This window comes from Botryllus schlosseri, chromosome 1 (genome assembly GCF_051294905.1).
Source record: "Botryllus schlosseri isolate E-star chromosome 1, Bs_hap1, whole genome shotgun sequence".
Taxonomy (NCBI): Eukaryota; Metazoa; Chordata; class Ascidiacea; order Stolidobranchia; family Styelidae; genus Botryllus; species Botryllus schlosseri.
Genome location: NC_137236.1, coordinates 24,819,954 through 24,840,018, shown reverse-complemented (window position 1 = coordinate 24,840,018; position 20,065 = coordinate 24,819,954). Strand labels below are relative to the sequence as shown.

General features: G+C 39.2%; 1 protein-coding gene across 1 annotated transcript in view; it reads right to left on the bottom strand.

Moving 5' to 3' along the window:
* The window catches only part of LOC145441344 (uncharacterized), a 147,391-nt gene that overhangs the window by 114,494 nt on the left and 12,832 nt on the right, over positions 1-20,065 (bottom strand). Inside the window, exons 5-12 of the mRNA XM_080319192.1 lie at positions 17,602-17,764; positions 14,468-14,787; positions 14,256-14,405; positions 13,802-13,975; positions 11,358-11,525; positions 8,524-8,691; positions 4,917-5,084; positions 69-236 (exon numbers count right to left, since the gene is read on the bottom strand). Of these exons, the coding sequence (XP_080175318.1) occupies positions 69-236; positions 4,917-5,084; positions 8,524-8,691; positions 11,358-11,525; positions 13,802-13,975; positions 14,256-14,405; positions 14,468-14,787; positions 17,602-17,764 (1,479 nt within the window). The remainder of the gene's footprint in view (positions 1-68; positions 237-4,916; positions 5,085-8,523; positions 8,692-11,357; positions 11,526-13,801; positions 13,976-14,255; positions 14,406-14,467; positions 14,788-17,601; positions 17,765-20,065) is intronic.

Below are 20,065 nucleotides of genomic sequence, written 5' to 3'. Positions count from 1 at the left end.
TATTTCTAAGAGTGTAAGCTCCCCCGATCTGAACATATGCGCGTTTCCGGTACATAAAATGAACTCACACATAAGTCGCTGTCTTTGCATCCAGTGTAGAATTCAGAAAGCTTCCGTCTCGTCAATTCACAATGTTCGAATGTTATCTTTTTGCAACTGATGGACTTGACTATAATTGCCATTTCGCGAAAACATTCGGCTGGCATTTTGACATCGATTATGTGCAACCTCGAGAGCTACAAAATAAGAATGCTGTAACTATCCGATTGCTTTGGATAACCGATTGCGGTGTCACATCTGCGTAAGAAGATTATATGTTACATGATGCATGATATTGTGATGACGCATGCATTCGTGAAATTATGCTTATCGTCCGTGTTTATCGCGCGACGAATAATGTTGGCATTTGACTATTCTGGTAAATAGTTATTTTGTAATGGGAATTATTAAGGTATCCTGCTATCCCATCTTTCTGGCCATTTCATAGCGTTCCAGAGGCCAATATATCATCCCTTGAGTATTTCTACCCCACTAAAAATTAAAATCTCCCCTCTCAGATAAATAGAAGTTGGCAATAATCAAGCGGCAAGAATATCACAAATTGAAATCTATTGAAATATTCTGTATTAATTTTCAAGATAAACTGAACCTATATTACTTGCATTCGGTCGCATTTCATTGTCACGTGAATGCAACTTGGTGACCGTGTCACTGTATTCGAGCGATTTTGTACTACACCAGCAATAAAAGCGAACATAAAGTGTAAACTATTCGGAAATTAGCCTCACACCTATTGATGAGATGAGTCAGTAACTTTCAAGTATCCGGGTGTTTTAAATATGAGGCGACTCAGTGAATTCATATATATTTCTTACTTCACCAGAACTGATAACCACTATCGTAGTAAACTATTCGTCGTGTTGCTGAAAGATGTCGCAGTGATTTAAAATCAACCGTTTCAATATCGGTGACCTAGTTTGTGGAAGTGAGCAATATCGAGGTTCCAATGAAAAGTAATATCACTAGTGTTATATTTAAAACAAAGGGTGTTTTAAAGCATTGACTTTTAAACAAATACTTTTTACGGAATTTTATTTTCAAACGTTGTCTAATTATGCCACAATCGTTTAAATCATTTCGAAAAAAACATGTAGTATTAGACTGCGGACGAATTTCAGCCAATATGGTCGACATAACGATACAGTGTGGTTAAAACCCTCGAAATCGTAGTCAGTTCGACAGTTATAACATAGGTAGATATACATCATTGGCGCGGAATGGGTGTTCTGATGATGAAAACCGCTGACCGTAAGAATGCTGCTTAATGATATACTCCTGGTTAAAGATATTTTTGGTCTTTTTATGACAGTGATTGGAAGCCGTTTTCGTCGAAGGAACCGTAGTTAACCTATATTTTAAATTGTCAATGTCAATCCTCTGTGACGTCACAATCACAGAACCTTGACGTCACCATTTTGAACATGCTTGTTTTAAATTACCTTCTGTTGTAAATGTAACCTCAAAGATCACAAATTTTTATCGATTTTTCGATTGAATTCTTTTGTCCAAGTATGAATCCTGGAATTTCAAACAGTAGCATATTTAATGGAAAGTGGAAGTTTGTGACTACGAATGTTGTTTGGTAAACTTCATTAGCCTCCGTATTTTAGCAATTATTGATAATCAAGTCTTTTAGGATGGTTGTTCAAACTGCTACGTAAAGTGTCGGTGAAGCAGCGACAGTTTGTTATTTGCGTTGTCGCAAGATGTATTGTAAATGTTAAGTTCTTCCTTGCTACTGCGGTATTAAGTTCATTCGTATACGTGTCAGCTATCTTCATTCGGCTGTATGTTGATGTTGCTGCATGTTCTACGTAACTGCTATCTGGAGGCAGTTGTATGCTGCTGTTGGTGTTCTACGAGTCAGCTATTCCTGTTTAAATCGGACTTTGACGTTTCATTACACTCGTGAAATACCTGTAGGAAGTACAGCGATTTGCATTCGTTGTCAGGTGTGGGCTAAAGGTGGCATGCTGTCCCCCAATTTTTCGAATTGTTTGTTTATTAATATAAGGTTTAGTATTTTTGAAGATATTCATTAACTTTAATTTTTTCGTTGTGCTTCGCGCGTAATACAGTTTCAGTAGTTGTCTAATTGTGTGCCCGCCTCTTGATAAATAAAAATGAAAAACTGGCCAAAATAATCATACGCATGATGTACAGAATTGAATCTAACTACATTCGTGTGTACTGCCGGCGGTTACGGGACTTTTGGGCAGCAGCTTATCAGCGCCAAAACGGCACACCAATGCAGATATGTTTTAGCCACCACTGAGTGCGATCCCAGAAAGATCGCCGCCGTTAGAACCTTGATCCCGCGGTACAAATGCAGCAAAAATAGGCAATGAAACTACCATACCATACTTTCATACCATACCATACCATGTACTGTATTTTGGAACAGCTGAACAGTTCTTAGACTTGACCATCAAAGCCATAGTACACGTTCTTGTACGAAACACAACAAGTTATTTGGTCGAGGTGGGTTTTAGTGCACTATAGTTTAAATCAAAACGAGGGAAGAGAGTTGCCATGTTAATGAGACACCTGAAAGCTTAAGCCAGTGGAAGCGCGGGGAAATTCCGCACTTGTGGGGAAATTCGTATTTTTTTTTTTTGGGGGGGGGGGGGTGCTTTAGAAATTATTGATGTCCGAACAATCAAGTAGTCAATTAGTCTATTCCGAATGTTTGCACCTTTTGGCTTTTTTTTGTGCTGTAAGTATGTTGAAACGCTATTTGAAATATTTCCTTTACATACAAATTCCGCCTTATTTTTTAAGTTAATTCAATTGTGCTAAAACTTCAGTTCGCGAAACAATTATGTTGAGCCCGTGACGGCCTCTCAACCAAATTTCTCCTTATCGGGCAAACGTCGTGCCGAATCTATCACAACGAAGCCTGTATGGTGAAAGTATTTATAACCTATTTTTAAGTTAACATTTTTTAGATAGTAACAAAACATTCAAACGTCATCGATTCAAGTCAAAGAGATCGCTTGAACTTTGGTGAACAGCTACACGAGAGAGAAAAATTTGCTAAACTTCGTGCAATGTTGCCAAAACAAAAGGCGACGACTAATCTCGTGTGCTATAATTATCAGCCAGGAGGGAAAAAGGGGCCATGCCTCTTAATATTTTGCATTTTAGTGAACAATAAATATACTATATTTGGGCAAACTCATTTAACCTGAAATATTTTTGGAGCGCTTCGCGAGATTGAGTGTCACTAGAAGACTAAAAATAAAAAATAAAAAATGAATACAACAAACAAAAAAGCAACTACTATATATAGCCTCGACGAAGCACCGATTGCTTGTTATTTACGTTGTCGCAAAAATAATTATAATCATCCTACGTTCCTTCCTTGTTAGTTTACGTTCCTTACTTTCGTCCTACGTTATTACGATAATTCGGCTGTATGTTGCTGATTTACGTGATAGCTATTATCATTTGGTTGTACGTTTCTGTTGCTGTATTACGTTTCAACTATCTTCATTAGGTTGTATGTTGCTGTTGCTGTTCTACGCGTCAGCTATAGTCATTTGATTTGGACTTGGACGTTTGATCAAACCCGTGTAATATGTGTATGAATTACAACGGTTAGCATCCGTAGACAACATGGACAGTGGACACATTGGACAGGCTTCTGTGTGTATAATCGGCGACATAGGATTTAGACCAGTGGTTCCCAACTTGGGCGATATCGCCCCCCAGGGGGCGATTTTGCGGTGTATGGGGGTGAAAATATCGAAGGGGGCGATAGGGGGGCGAAAACGGACGAATGGGGCGATAGGGGGCGAAAACAACGGAGGGGGCGATAGGGGGGCGATGGCGCGTTAAAACGGCTACATTGATGGAGTCAGGACCGTAACTGCCGCACCCCAAACCCGCAATTTGAGGGACGAACTCGAAGAGGCCCGAAATTATTTCGTGAATTAACATAAATTATAGAGTAATTTTTCTAGAAATTCTTCCAACTTTTTCAAAAAATTTTAGCGCTACGCGCGATTAAATATTGTCGTATATAATGATTTTGGGGTACCCTACCCCCAACAACAATACGCATAATTTATGGAAATGGAGACTTCGGCGACATCCATTACTGCGCCACGACGCTCCAAGACATATGAAGTTATAGGCCATGTAACATACGACTCCAAGAAATATGCCAGAACGATCAGCAGCGAGAAGACCTTGGCCGAAAAGGAATGCCCTTGTGCTGACTGAAAACTTCGATATATATACATATATGTTTAATTGTCCATAGGCGACCCAACGAAAATTTAGCTGTAAAAGTGAAATTTCGTGGTCGAACCGAAAAGTTGACCATTTTCGGTTCCCAATATTTGGGGGGCGATGATCGGTGTGGAGCTTCAAAAAGGGGCGATGAGTCGAAAAAGGTTGGGAACCACTGATTTAGACTGTCGTGCAGAAACAGTGGTCCGAGTATGTACAGCACTGCGAAACCGCAGGAAATCCGACTACTTGAAATTATGACGGTGAATGGTGTAAACATCCTATCACTTTCCAACACAGAAATATGGTGCATACGACGAATCCCTTGAATTGCGTGCTATTACCTTAATAAATATTTTCAATAGTGTGTCACAGTGGACTGACATACGTTGATGACTCCTTGGCACGAAGACTTGAAAATATAGGGCCAATAATAACCAACATTTACTGTCAATAGCGTCTGTTTTACTCGTCGTATGATTGTAATAATGCCGCAAGTAATGATTGCAGAATCTCACAGTCTACCAAAAACTCCTCATGATCTAGTGGTGGATAGCGATCGCCCTCGTAAGAAATATGGTCATTACAATGCCTGTTTTCTATAGATTAAATGAACTTACAGATAGAGCGTTCTCTTGACATCCGGTGTGGAATTCAGAAAGCTTTGATCTTGTCAAGTCGCAGCTTTGGAACATCATCTCTTTGCTATTCGTCGCCTTGAGAGTAACTGCGATTTCGCGATAAACTTCAACTGGCATTTCGTGATCCAATATTTGCAGACGAGAGAGCTACGAAGCAAGAAATATATACAACATACGATTTTTTGACAAATACAGTGTAAGTTACGCTCAATTTAATTCTTTGCTTTTTCGATAGGTCGGAAAATATGAATTATCAATATACCTAGCGATGTGATTGTAATACCAGTCGTTCTCAAACTTCAAACAAAATTCAAGAAGCGGTTCCTTTGCAATATTTTAACTGAATCTCAGTCCCTTTTAAAATCAAAACAATATAACACATTATATTTTATGGAGGTCATGTGACGGATTTATATGACGCCGAGCTGCGATCAGCTGGGCTATGTTTAGTTACGTAATTGCCAAGATGACCCTAATATAGTGAATATCATTAAACTGCTTCAAATTCAAGCATTCAATGATCATCATAAGGTTATAAGCCCGATATCTGTGTAACAAATCGTTCAGACCTGTCTTACCTCTACCGATAACTTCATCACTACCCTTAAGGGGGTAAGGTACTGCTAGACTCACAAAGTTTTCAAATTGCGATATTTCATGAACAGCCAATGCTAGATTCTCAAAAATTGGCATGTAAACTATTTATACTCAACTTCATACACTGTAAATATTTTAGCATTTTACAATAATTCCTTGGGCCCGAATTGAGGGGGAGATTGGCGAAGCGGACGGTTAGCACGGGGAAACGCCTGTTTCTTTGATGGAATCCGAGATATCCTAAACAATGCTTCATAAAGTGTCCTGAGGCTCTAAGCACCTGCTGAAACGCTTGAAACTTCCGATTTTTCGAAAAAATTTACGAAATATGTGTTTGGTACTGGTACGGTGCCGAATTTTCGACTTTTTTTCATAAAATTCAGATCATAAGTAGCAAAGTAAGTACACTAAAACTTTTATAGTAGAAACAATAGTTTCAGCAGGTAGAACAGTCCTACTGCTTGTACTGAGCCAAGTTTAATCAGGATTGAAGGATTTCTGATATCAAAATTCCCTGTCCCCGTGACACAATAGTAACAAAAACTAGAAATAGGAGAAAACCAAATTTGAAAATTGAAAAATATTTTATTGAAAAAGTAGAGCAGGTATTTGAAATCTGTTGCTTTTAAATGGTACAGGCATGCTTTAATCAGTACATAGCCAAATTTGAAGACAATTGAATGTGCCTAAATGCAAAATCAGTCATAAAAAGTATGAGTGATTTGATGACTTTTTACTCAAAACTGCTATACGAGATTCGAAAAATTACAAACCTTGAATTGGACATCAGTTAGATGTTGTAAAGCTGAAACAACATATCAAGAATACTGCGACATTGTCAAAATACCGATTGCAGGTGGTGTGAGTGAAGAAACTACACCCATATTTCCCCCGTGATCTTTCAAACATAGAATTTTTAGCATCAATTTCATCATAACACTCCAATACTAATTAGAGTTGCATAACCCTTAGCATTCTGCATTTGCAAAGTCATGCACTTTGAAAAACGCTCAATACTTGCAAGGTCCTTGAAGTCGGGTTTGATCGTTTGATACATTTTTGATGTCAGCAGATACTTGCGGATTGGATCGTAGCATCTTCAAGTTTTGCCTTCAAATAAAAGAACCTCTTTTCATCAGAATTGCCGTGCATCGGTTCTTCTGGAGTTGAGCTGTTGGGCATCGGTATTGCCCACACTTCCTCGAGGCTTCCTGTGCACCTGGTGCACCATTTACGATGGGATTATGATAATATTGGCTCCACTTTGGTGTTGATCTGGTGATGACAATGCTTTTTGCCTTCCTGTTCAACATCTCTTTTGATGAGGTGAACCGACGAAAAGTTTCTTTATTGCAGCACGACACTCCGATGCTAATCTCTGTGGCAAAGCCTTTCTGGATATTTTGCCAATAGCCCATGCCTGTTGAACCACAATCAGGACAAGTCACAATACATTGACTAACTGCATCATGCATGAATTGCTAGGAAAAAGGTTTCCTCTGAATTCCATCCACCACCATCAGACTTCAAAGCAGATAAAAGTTCCAAACTTTTCTCGAATGACTTTATCATAATATTTTCTCCTTCTCTGGTCAAATGCCTGTTTTGTTGTTATCTTTGTCCCGCCCATTGTAAAATCACAACTAACTATCAGTTTTCTCACAATATTATCTTGATAAGTAAATTAATTCAAAAATCAGCCACCGACAACAGGATAGCTAAACAGTGTCCTGTGAGTGCTTTTCAACTGCTTTGGCTGCCAGAGAATGTTATGATATTCATGCTTGAGTGATTACAGATATGGCTCTTTTCAATAACTGTTTAAATTATGAGGATATGGTCTTTAGTGACAATTTTGAGCTGGTTAAAAATATGGGGGGGGGGGGGTGTCTGGAATTTTTACGAAAATGAGAGATTTTAAATGGACTTTTAATCTACTTATAGCTTGAAATCATGCAAGATGATTACATTTTTGGAAAGAGCTAGTCTCATACTTTGTAATTCTGCAATAAAAAAAAATTATGAAAAATTTTGATGATCTGGGAGTACCTTACCCCCTCCATCCGATTCATGATCAAGCTACAGCTAACGCCAAGCGTTTAGCATAGATAACGCAAAACGCCAAATTTCTTCGTTTCTAAGCACCAACCAGTGTTATGAAATATCATTTTATAGTTGTGTTCTACTCGCGCGAATCGCAAAAATTTTACAGTCAGGGGATATATTTTGTCAATAATATAAAGAAACGTACTCAGTCTATTGACGTTGTTATTTCGTGGACTCACTTAATGGTTGTGACTACTTGAATAATATTGTAATCGCTCACAAGAGCATGACCGAATGAAATCACTTTTGAATTCACAATAACACAGCACATTGCTTAGATTGCAATGACTCGGTGCGGTGCCGGCTATCTCTTCGTCTGGAGATATTACTGTCGAAGATTTCGGCCTGATTGTGGAGATCACTTTGGTCCCGGGCTCCATTGCTGCTGTTCTTTTTGGCAGGTCACTTTTCGTGGAGTCGTATGCTGGCGAAACCTTCAAACGATCTGGGCTGTCTTGGTGCGGAATATAGACCCGCACCAAATAGCCGATGATGTAACTGCAGGTTGCACACCAATAAACTCAAGTATCGCATTTCTGCGAATACAGTTAGACTTTTTTCTGTAAGATTATGCGCATAGGCACAATACAAGCCAACAATGTAATCGAATAACTGCGCAACAAAATCATCTACTTCATGTTAATTACCGATATAATTTTGTGCCATTGGTTTGGAAACTAAATTGCTGATTTTTTTCAATCCAAAAATAATTTATTTTTCTGGGTTGTGTGAATTTGTTGGGACGTGCTTCGCCGTCCTGAATTACTGTCCCGCGGACCGTAGTCGGAGAACCAATGGCGTATATAAACTATCCATTCGGAAAAAATGTTTTTGAAACACTCTTTTGATTTCAAAAATTATATCAACACATCTTCCAACTCACTGATATTTGATTTTCTTTGCAGGTTGCCGTGAAGCAGCCCAATTTTTGTTTCGTCAAATCGCAATTTCCGAAAGATACTTTCGCACATCCTGTGACACGGACAATAGTCGCGACATCACAATAGACATCCGAGGCCATCGTTCCATCCCATATCCTAACTTCGGAAAGCTGAATGAAATTACGACATCACAGATGCGATTACTCGAAACCATGCGATCGTTCGCTGCAATTTCTCATGACAATAATATCCTACACAACAGAAATAATCGACTGATTGATACGAAGCAACGGACGATACAACGGAGAAAAAATATTTGAGAGTGCTTCTATTTATTCGGCAGTTTATTGACTGCGTATGGGATAAAAAAATCGGTATTCATGTATATCACATGTCATATGTAAATGGCTTTCTGTACACTCATATTCTCAATTGTTATGTTCATTGACGTATATATTCAGCTATATGCGGCATTTGAAAAAAAGATGCCAAAATCGATCAAATGAAAGAAATAGTGGCACAAATGGTTAATTTATATTTATTGTAACTAAAATAAGTAACATAAAATAGATTAATAGATAATTATCAAGTCATATTACAAATCTGATTCCTAATTTTAAGAGTATGTGTTCAGACATTTTAGAACCTGGTGTTGGAAGCTGACAACCTTACTTCGCTGAATTTCGCATTACATGCCGCCAGATCAACTGCCTTCCTTTGTGACAATAGCAGCTACCCCGCGCTAGTCACTAAAATGCATTTGAAACGGGCCGGACCGGTCAAACAATGACAAAATGAAACACTGTAGGCTACACTGTTCCCTCTAAACTGCACGCGTCCTTAATTGCGTAGTAGCCTACTGCCCACAGATAATCTATTCTCACATAAAAAACCGAAATGATGTCCTTTTTCTAGTCAACACCACACAATGAACAAGAAAAGTGCGTAATTCGGCAGTCTATTCAAAGTGATGACCTTTTTTAGTCGTCTAAGGGACTGCGTAGTGGGTTGGTGAGTGCTTGCAGACTCGTGAAAAATTCGAGGGAACATTGATGTACAATGCTTTAATATCGAGCCCACATAGAATAAACAATAGTAGAAATCACGATGGCTATCTTTTGTCTTTTAACAGCATCTTCATTTGCAGACAATCGTGCTGGTAAATATACAAGTGAGGTGTATATTATCAAATACCGACTGTAACTGGCGGTTCAAGACGATATAAGTTTTGGTATTTCTATGTTCAGTTCGATTTAGACGTGATGCGGCGATAGCTCTGCGACTGAGTAGACGTCGTGTGGAATACCAAAAATTCAGCTCTAAATACGGACTCTTCGATTTAGTTCACTTTCACTATTGATAAATGGCCATTTGGGACTCCGCAGATATTATTCATGGCCAGCGCATCAAACAGATTAATCATCTGCGGCACTGAACTAACTCAGCGCTCTCGAAAAGGGAGATTTTGAAGATAATTTTACATAACATACAATTAAAGTTGATGTTTAATGTTAAGATAATACCTAGTGGCTTTTGAGCACGGCGTTTCTTTAAATCAGAAATTATATATATCACAACCAGCACAAATTGTTTCTAGCAGTATTCACAGCATTATCCTACCACTCCGATATTCGTTATTGTGATTCAGCATCTCATGATGCCTAGAACGGCTCACTCCATGCCCACCTCAGGTTATTCGCATAAAATACTTTAACGCATTGACCTTTTTACCAATATGAATGAACCATTCCCAAAAATAATTAATTCAATGTGAACATTCCTACTTGAAGTCAAAGAATTGTTACGAAATGTGGCTAGGGTGAGAACGCAGCATTGTTACTGGGCGGTTTTAATGTGATATCGGCCATTTTGAGATATTACCTATGTGACGGTGTTCTCTATCAAACATATCAACTTTCATAGAAATGTGTTGGCTAATGCAAGCTCATCTCCATATATACAGTGTTTCTCCGCGAACCGTATGTCTGGAACTCTGCTCTAGCAAAACTCGCAAACCACTGACCCTCTGCCAACAAGGGGTTTCGGACTGCATATAAATGGTGTGGAATACCAAAGATTCAGCTGGAAACACCGACTATTCTGTTTAGTTCACCATTGATTAATTAGAATTCGTGGTTTCGCCGATACCATACTTGGTCATCATATCAGCGTACATGAAAGTAAGCAATATTGCATGATTTCTGTCAAAGTATTTTTGAGATTCAAGTAGTTCAAGTTTCTTTCAAAATGTAATAAGGCCCGGTTTGCACTTGAGAGTTATACATTGTGATAATTTTATTAAATATAATAATTTTCCCTTTGTGGAATAAAGTCGTGGGACTACTGCTTCCAACAGCGTGATTCTTAGCATTGACGGGTTGTATACGCGTCGCGCTATTCCCTGTATCTAGCGGTTGCATCCTGTTTTTGTAACTAATGAAATACCTTGACTATGTTGTGAGATAGTTTGGTTTTAAAGAATGTTATAGTGAGAGAAGCTGTTGTCATAGAGTCGTCCAGTACGTCAGTCTGTTCTTAATATCGGTCTGTAAGGATAATCGTGACTTGCAGCACTGTTCATTTATCTATTGCACCGCCTCCAATTCATCTTCTCGAAACGATATGGTGAAACTTATACGAAAAGGTAATTTTATTTACGAAAAAATATGACTTCCTGTGCTATGAAAATTTGAATATCACCTCTGTACGGAATATACATTAATTTTAAATGTTTCATACGCCACCTTATAATTTTAGGTAAACGATTTGGATACATTCATATATATAGAAAATTCCAGATTTGGAGCTATAAGCTGATAGATGACCTAATTCTTACCTTAATACCATTATTTCTGCAACATTGTAAAATCATGTTAACATCTTTGTCGGTGAGATCGCACTTAGCTAGAGATAGACCCCTGAATTTGCAGTGCCGGAAAATATCCAAATAAGCCTCAAATATTTTATACGTCATGGATTTATCTTCAATCGTCATGATGGAGACCTGAAAAATTATTTTAGAAGATTGCAGCAGTTATCCCATGAGAGTGGACGCAGTGTTCGAAATTACACAACAATGCAAAGGATAGCCACTTTTATATTAAATTACGAAACGAAATTTGTTGAATTTGATTTTGCACTTGATTTAGGCTAATTTGGAGTAGCGAGATACGTTACTAGCTGAAAGACCATCTCCACGTAAAGCTTGATATAGTGGGACTGCCCTTAGCAAGTGGTTCTCAAACTTTTTTAGACACGCCCCCCTTTGTGATACTGAAATATTTCGCTCCCCACTTATCATCATATCCCGAATTACAACCAGGATGCTAGCAATTCCAAAGGATGGTTTGATGGCATGGCAGGTTATGACTGTTGATGAGAGAATTCTATAATATGATTTCCGGTGTAATCTGCGGCTGCAACACCAATGGGTGCGGGCTCGAGTCCGACCGAGGTCGACTTCAGAATTCCATTACCTAAGTGTTTATGGTTTACCTATGGCTCATCCTCGCCACCTCATCCACGTAAGCGGTGTCTCACAAAAAGCCTACAGGTGGGCCGTGCTATAATCGGCAGTTACGAAAAATAATGAGAAATGTTGGCCTGGTGTAAATGACTATAGTAGTCGAAAAACACCATGCATACCACAATAGCAAACAAAATATGAATGTGACGTAAATGGTGCGTAGCGCAAAAACATTTTCAGTTGACCGCAGCTTCGTGGCCCCTTCAGATACTTTCACGTCCCCACTACAGGGGTGCACCCCCCCAGTTTTGGTACCACCGCCCTATGCAGTTTTTAAACATCTCGGTCTCGGCAGTGTTTGAGACATTGCACGTCAAGGCAACATGCCCAACCCATTCATATCTGCTGATTATTCTCCCTCGGTGGAATGATGTTTGGCACAGGAAAATAGCTATTTCGAAACAACAATAACCACAACAATTTGTTAAAACTGTGTTCAATTTCAGTCTTTCAAAATGGTTTTCTTCGCTTTCTTCCGAAACCTCAAATTAAGTCGCCATCCGCATAACATGACCTCGCGAGCCGCGTGTTGGTGACCCATAGCCTAGTGTTATTAAAATTAGTGTGCAGTAAGGATAAAAGCATATTGGTATTTCGTGAACTCGATTATTTATTGTCGCTACTCGAAAGATATTGGAATCGCTCACACGTACCAGACTAAACTAAAGGCAAAATTCCTTTGTATTTAGCATTTGGAACCGGGAGCATTGTGCTTCTCCGCGGGTCGCATTTTTTCGGTGAGTGAACAACTGAAGATGCAAGATTCCAAGGTTCCAGCTTACGGTGATTATTTCGGGCAACGGCTTTGTCGCTGGTAATCTTTTTGGCAGCGCACTTCCCGTACAATCGCGTGTTCGTGTAACCTTGGTGTGTTGTGGACAGCACCGAAACGACGATGATGCACCTGAAGGTTGCTCACCCCTAAACTATGTAGTGTTAACGGTCTGAAGTGATGCTCTCATAATTAAGAATACAGGAAGACTCATTTCTTCAAAATTACTCGTAATTTGTTCAGGAGTTGGTATAGGCGAAATCTAATCAGGAACTGCATAGTGACACTAAAACGCGCGAAGTGCGACCAAAATATTATATGTTATATCGAATAACGTTATAACGTCGGGCCACCATTCAGTTTGTTTTAAAAAAAGGTTGGATTGTTACATCAAAAAATTTCCTAACGTGCTTCACGGTTTTAAAAAAATTATCTTGCGGACTCCAAAAGAAGCCCTGACCCCAATTTGAGAACCACCTGCGCAGACGCTCATAAAAACTCCAAATAATTGTTGTGTAATTCTCCATGCACCATACGGGTCATGCAGGGAGATGAATATTTCACATTGATCGGATATAGAAGCTAGTGGAATGATGCGAATACACTTGGACTGGCGGAAATTAGGTTACAAAATTAAAGATTCATCCGCATGCTCGTGCACGTAAAATAGGGTTTCAACCTCTCAAGTGAGGGTTCTTTGTTCGTGTGGACATACAATACTATTATTCTACGCTCATTCGATTAAGTAGTTATTGTTATGTAAATTCCAGTAGCGAATAGAGACGAGATTCTACGGTTTTACGGGCGATAGGCATGCTCATTAGATTTACATTAACCACTATAGCTATTGCTGCGCCATGGACATGGGCTATATGCAGCATCCGATGTTGCCAAACGCTGCACCAAATTACTTTTACACTATTTAGTATAGCAGTCAACGGGGATCAATTTTGCAGTAACATTGAATAATAACATTTCTCACCTTGCGTGTTGTCGGTCCACGAGACGTGACAATCTCTGTAAATTGGAGTCCGATTATGCCGGGATTAATGTTCAAACGCAGATTTTCTATTGAGTGTATCGACAGAAATCTGAACAAATTTCTCAAAGTATCAACTCGAGTTATCCTTAATAAGCCAAGGCCGCCCATGTGAACCTGAATGAAGAATTAATATTGCTCTATATTCTACACAGATTCCATCTTCATTTCAACATTTATATTTAGCTGTATTTATTTTCATCACAATAAATTTCATGATGTTCATTGTTCAGTGTTGTGTTTGTATAGTCGCTTTTCTGAGGAATTTTGCAGACACGGCGATATTCAATTACCAGCTGACATTCTTAACGTTTAGTAAATCATGTGAACAAATTTAGTACAGAATTATGGCAAAGATCCCTTGGCTACCTGACTTCGAAAACTGTAGATGTGATACCTCAGATCTCTTTATCCAATCAAAGAGAAATAATAGTTTCACACCATCATTACACCGAAGACGGACGTAGAATAATTTCGACCGATTAAGGATTGTCATTACATCATCTAAATGAATTTCTTCAACGGATTCCATGATCTCATAGCCAGCCTTGCAACAGAAGACATTGAGTAAATTGAGTGAATATGCCAGCATCAAGTAAGTGGAGTTACCTCGAATACTTCAACAGAATCGAGACAATCTTTCACACACGTTGTCATCGACGGATCCAGAGTGATTTGCCGAACGAACGTTGTTTCAAGGGGTGACAGCCGTTTTATCAATATTGTCAGTAAGAGTTGATCACTGTGCAACAGGTCTTCGGTATTGATTCTAATTCGTTGAACGTGTTCTTTCATGTTCTGAATGGTGCTGTCTCCGCACTCGCTCAGGAGACGAACAGTCGTAATGTCGAGTATAGCGCCATCCTTCACGAGGTCAATAAATTGTTCGAACATCATCTCACGACATTCCTCGATTGAGGTTTTGCGACCTGCGAGCCATGCAGCGTGAGGAAACTAATAACAATTTATTAATGAAGGGAAAACATTTATTGAAGTTAACACGAAAACGTAGTTTTCCTAATTCGTCTCAATGATAGGTTGCTGACGCCGTTTAAAGGTGACGTGTTAACGATAGACATATTATACAATCATACTCAAGAAAATACTCGACTTCGATGCAAAAATCCTATCTGGAGTAATAAATATTGATGGTAATACCATTTGTATAATTCTTGCATGGAATCGAAATGTTATTGGTAACTCGAATTTTAAGAATACAAAATGTCGATCTCATTACTATTCTGAGTCTTGTCATCGTACAGAAACTAGTGGGGAGCATGGACCGGAGCCGGATTCGATATCCGATCGGATTTTTTGAATTTTGTCTGGAGCCGGATCGGAGCCGGATCAGTACTCTTTTGATACAGATAGAATCTTTATTGATAGGCATGACTTTTGTAACTAACTAAATAACGATACCATCCCACCAACCACGCCCAAGTAACCGCCAAGCAAGTACGAAAATAAATGAGCCCTATTCATAAATTCACGGAACCACCGTACCCTGTATGGCTGATTGGATATCCAGCCGGATTTATTTTTCTTCACTTTTGGCCGGAGCTGGATCGGACCCGGATGGGCACTTTTTTCTGATACGGCCGGTGCCGGATCGCAGCCGCACACCAGTATTGAATAACAGAAGTCGGACCAGAGAAATTTTCGATCAGAATCGCACTAACCTCATTGGATCCTACCAGTTTTGTAATGACGCGACTTGAGTCCGACTCAAATCACGATTTTTTTATGACTCGACTTGACTCGAGTCATTTTTTCAAAATACGGAAATGATTCGACTCGACTCGAGTCAATCTGTGTATTGACTCGACTTGGACTCGAATCATTGCGCATTACTCGGATCAAGTCATTGACTCGAGACTCAGACGGCCAAGACCGACATTTCATTGTGATTTCGAGGAATTGTCAAGTAACCACCCTACTGGGATTTCGTCTGATTGGTGCTGGTACATGAAAGTGCGACCAGAAACTGCTTAAAGTGAGGAAAATTAGTATACTATAAATGCGAAAATTCGATATCACCAAACATAGCTATGTAGAGTGAGTTTAACAAGACTTTAACTAGAAACCGAGCAGTCAACATATAATGACTTGAACTCGGACTCTAGTCATGATACCATGACTCGGACTTGACCCTCTGCTCGATGACTTGTTCTCGGACTTGACTCGGTGGTCAATTGAAAATGACTCGACTTGACTCGAGTCAAAACAATAAAAGTGAAATTGACTTGTCACTTGGTTACAACCCTGGATCCTACCGATCCACTAATGCGTATCATAAGAAATATGAGCTATGTGTGTTGCATTCTACCGTAACTGCTATCGCAGACCTGGGCAAAAGGCGGGCCGCGGGGCAAATGCGGTCCGCAAAGCCATTATGTGCAGCCTGCGAAAGGTTGCTTAGAATTCATGACATTAAAACTGATTTTTGAATATTGTTGCGTGGACAAAAACCACATAGGCTGTATCAACTAAACAGAAACTTCGTCTACTTTGAAGCCTGTTCATTACTATGTCACGATTACGCTGCCAACGTACCTCGCATGCGTAATCCAGATTCAAAATAAAAGCAATGTGGCAAAGTATCAGTAACAATTTTGTTCACAAGAAATCACTTTTTTCATATAGTTTAGGTCAACCTTCTTGCCATTGTCACATTAGGCATTATATTATGTTTCAAATTGCTACGTGAGGCGTTTCCAAATCCCTAATAATTCGTAAAACAAATCAATCAGTGCTCGCGATTACTATATGACTCATCATATATATCACCCATGAAGGATGAACGGGCATGTCCAAAAGAGAAAGCCGGAAGCTGAAATTCAAAGAAGGTTTAGAGCACTAAATATTTGTATACTGAAGTTAGGGGTAAACCCGTCCTTGTAGTTTTTGTGGAACATGGCGCCGAGATTAAGGATTTTAATTTGTAAAAAAAACACGAAACACTTGGGCAAGGGAGGGCAAATTTCAAAATACTGCAAACTTCGCTCAACAGCAAGGCTATTTGAGATGCACACTGCTCGGAATTCAGCGACCAAGACAAGCTTGGTAATATTAAATATACATTTCAGTGCAGTGGTTCTCTAACTAGGGGGCGTGAAAGCATCTGAGAGGAAGCGCGAAGTCGAAGTTGAATAAAGATTTTTCCCGCGCTCGGTGTGATTCACCCCGAACCCATAATATACTTATTGCTCGAGTATTGTCCGACTTTGATACTACAGAATTGCCACATCAGCAGCAATAACCTCCCATGCCATCAAACCGCCCGTTGCGATTGCTAGCACTTAGGCTGCTCTTTTTAATATGTTGTGATATCATGATAGGGGGGTCAGGCGCGAAATTGTTCACTATCATAAAGGAGTCGTGCCTAAACAAAAGTTTGAGAACCACTGTTTTAGTGTTTTAATGGAAGAACGTGGATAGGGGTCTAAAGAAAGTTGAAAATATATCATGTTTAACATTGTTTCAAATCATGACGGCAAATAGATATTTTTTTAATTAACCTCCACTTTCTCATTAACTAAAATCAACACATTCACTGAGCAGCATTTATTAACAATGATATTTAGAAATAAAATTAAAATACGCTGGAGAATATAGCCTAAATTTTTCACTCGGTCCGCCAACGTAATTTCTGGTCCTCATTTGGCCCGTGGAGGAAAATAATTGCCCACCCCTGTGCTATCGCGACAAAAGCACGGCAAACTATGTCAACTATGTCAACTCACCCGTCAGGTATTTCCTCATTGACTCCGTGACTTTCTCATTGAGAATCAATCCGTACAAAAGTTGCCTGGTAAACTCCATTCCACTCTCGTTCAAATGATTCGAAATGAATCCTTTCATATCCTTCCGATCAAGATTTGGGACATGTAGCGCGCAGCAAAATTCCTGAACAAACTTCCACAAAATACTCATGGCGAATACTGTACAAGTGTACATATACCCAGAGGTGGTCAATAACGAAGTACTTCTACTTTTTGGAAGTACTCAAGTAGTTTTCCTCTACTTCTAGTACTTGCTCAAGTAGATCTGATTTTCTCTACTTCTACTTCTACTTCGTAATATTTTGTGATCTACTTACTTACTTTACGCTATTTTTAGTTTGTCAAGTAGAAGTAGTGTATTCCCCCTATTCCCCCAATACGAAAGATAGCCTGAGGAATTTCGGGGCTGTTTTCACGGAGTACCAACATTAATATTCATAAAAGTCAAGTAAAGCTCATAAATTTTGTTGCGCTTCGCGCACAGTAGTTATGAAGTGACAAATATGTTTTCACGAAAGTATCATTGAATTTAATTTAGGTACCGGATTGCTTGGTTCCGCTCACACCGCATTGTCGCCCATATCAAATATTTCATCACAGTAAATATGGCCCACCATAACGTTTGAATTTGCGATCTAGCAATTACCTATCATATCGTAGTCTAGCAGCCCATTACGTATCTTGCTAATCTGGAAAATCCAGCCTTTTTTAACGTTACACCTGTTTTAGCAGATCACCTTCGAAGCTTTACGGACAAAAGACATGAAATATATTTTCCGCTTCTTAGAAGTGGTATTTGTATTTCACTTTCAATTGCGAGTATCATACTTTGAGTTCTGATTATACTTTCAGTTCTTTTGTCTGCAGAACATACATGTTGAAGCATAAAATCAAGTGTAGTAATGCCTCTATTTTTCGAAAATAAACCTACACTAGATATAACTTTTACGATCCACAATATTTGTTATTAACTTATACTAATCGCGCAAAGTCATGAAACCGTATCCGATAAAATTTCAACGTATTGCTCTTCGCCTAAACTTGGGGCCTTATAATATGGGGTAGGGCGCCATGCCATGATATTCTCTAAAACGGGGTCTTCTGGTAAACAAAGGGTTAGTATCGCATTTTCATATCAATACTATAATTTGCACCCATGATGCGAAAGAATGCTTATTCTGACGAAAATTTTTACCTCCTGGGATGCATCAATACGATTCAAGCTCTCTGCACCTTCCGCATAGATCAATTCGCAGCTTTTGACAGTCCATGCGAACGAATTAAGACTGTTTTAAAACTACTTACTTACTTGAGTAGATTTAAGGTCCGTCAATTCTACTTCTACTTCAAGTAGTTTTAGGTGGCTTGTTGAAGAAGTACTTCTACTCGTACTTGAGTAGATTTTTTTGTCGCTACTTCTATTTCTACTTGAGTAGCTTTCTTGACTACTTTGACCACCTCTGCATATACCTCTATGATCAATTTATTGTTGATCGGATGCAAGTTGGTAAAGCTTTATTTTCGAATTTCGAGAGTATATATTTGTTCCGATATTACCTCTCGCCTCCAGTGGTTCTCAAACTGGGGGCGCGCCCCCTCGGGGGCGTGAAAGCAGTTGAAGTGGGTGCGAAGCTGCGGTCAAATGAAAAAAAATCGCACCTCTAGTTCCTAGTTATGTCGTAGTGTATAGGTCCAAATTTCATATTTGAGAAATCACTCATCAACAGTCATAGCCACCCATGCCACCTAGACCAGGGGTTCTCAACCTGGGGGGCGCGGGAGGCTCTCACGGGGGGCACGAGAAATTGACGGAGTCAGTATAGGGGGGGGGCGAGAAATTGACAAAGTCAGTATAAATTGTACGTGTCTGAACATGTGTTTCACATCCATTGTGAGAAGACGATTAATGAAGATAAAATTTATTCCATATTCAAGAAAGCTTGCAAAATACAAACTCGCGCAATCGCGCTCAATTTGCTCATTTGAGCAAATTTTTGAAATTCTTTGGAAATATAAAGAGCAATTCCCACGTGTAATTCATTCATTGCTTCATAGCTTTGACACTAGCCTAAAGCTTGTCGCGCTGGGCAGCTCTTGTTCGTAGCTTACGAACTGCACTGCCTAAAAAAGACTTAGATGCAACATAGGTTGCCTGGTTTCGCCCTTAATTAGGCTATAAATCAACACAATTTAATTCATTTCCAAAACTGATCAAATTTAGCATGACAGGACAGACCGACGCCTTGCTCTCTGTACTCACTACCAGCATCAGGATTAGTCTCAGGGTGACCTACCTTGAAATTAATTAATAGATGTATTGTTCAATGTTTTTTTTGTTCACAATTTTGGAGAAATTTGTCAGCAATGTAAAAGACTCAACAACTGGAATGCAGATTCAAAATTGGCGTAAGATATACCTTATGTA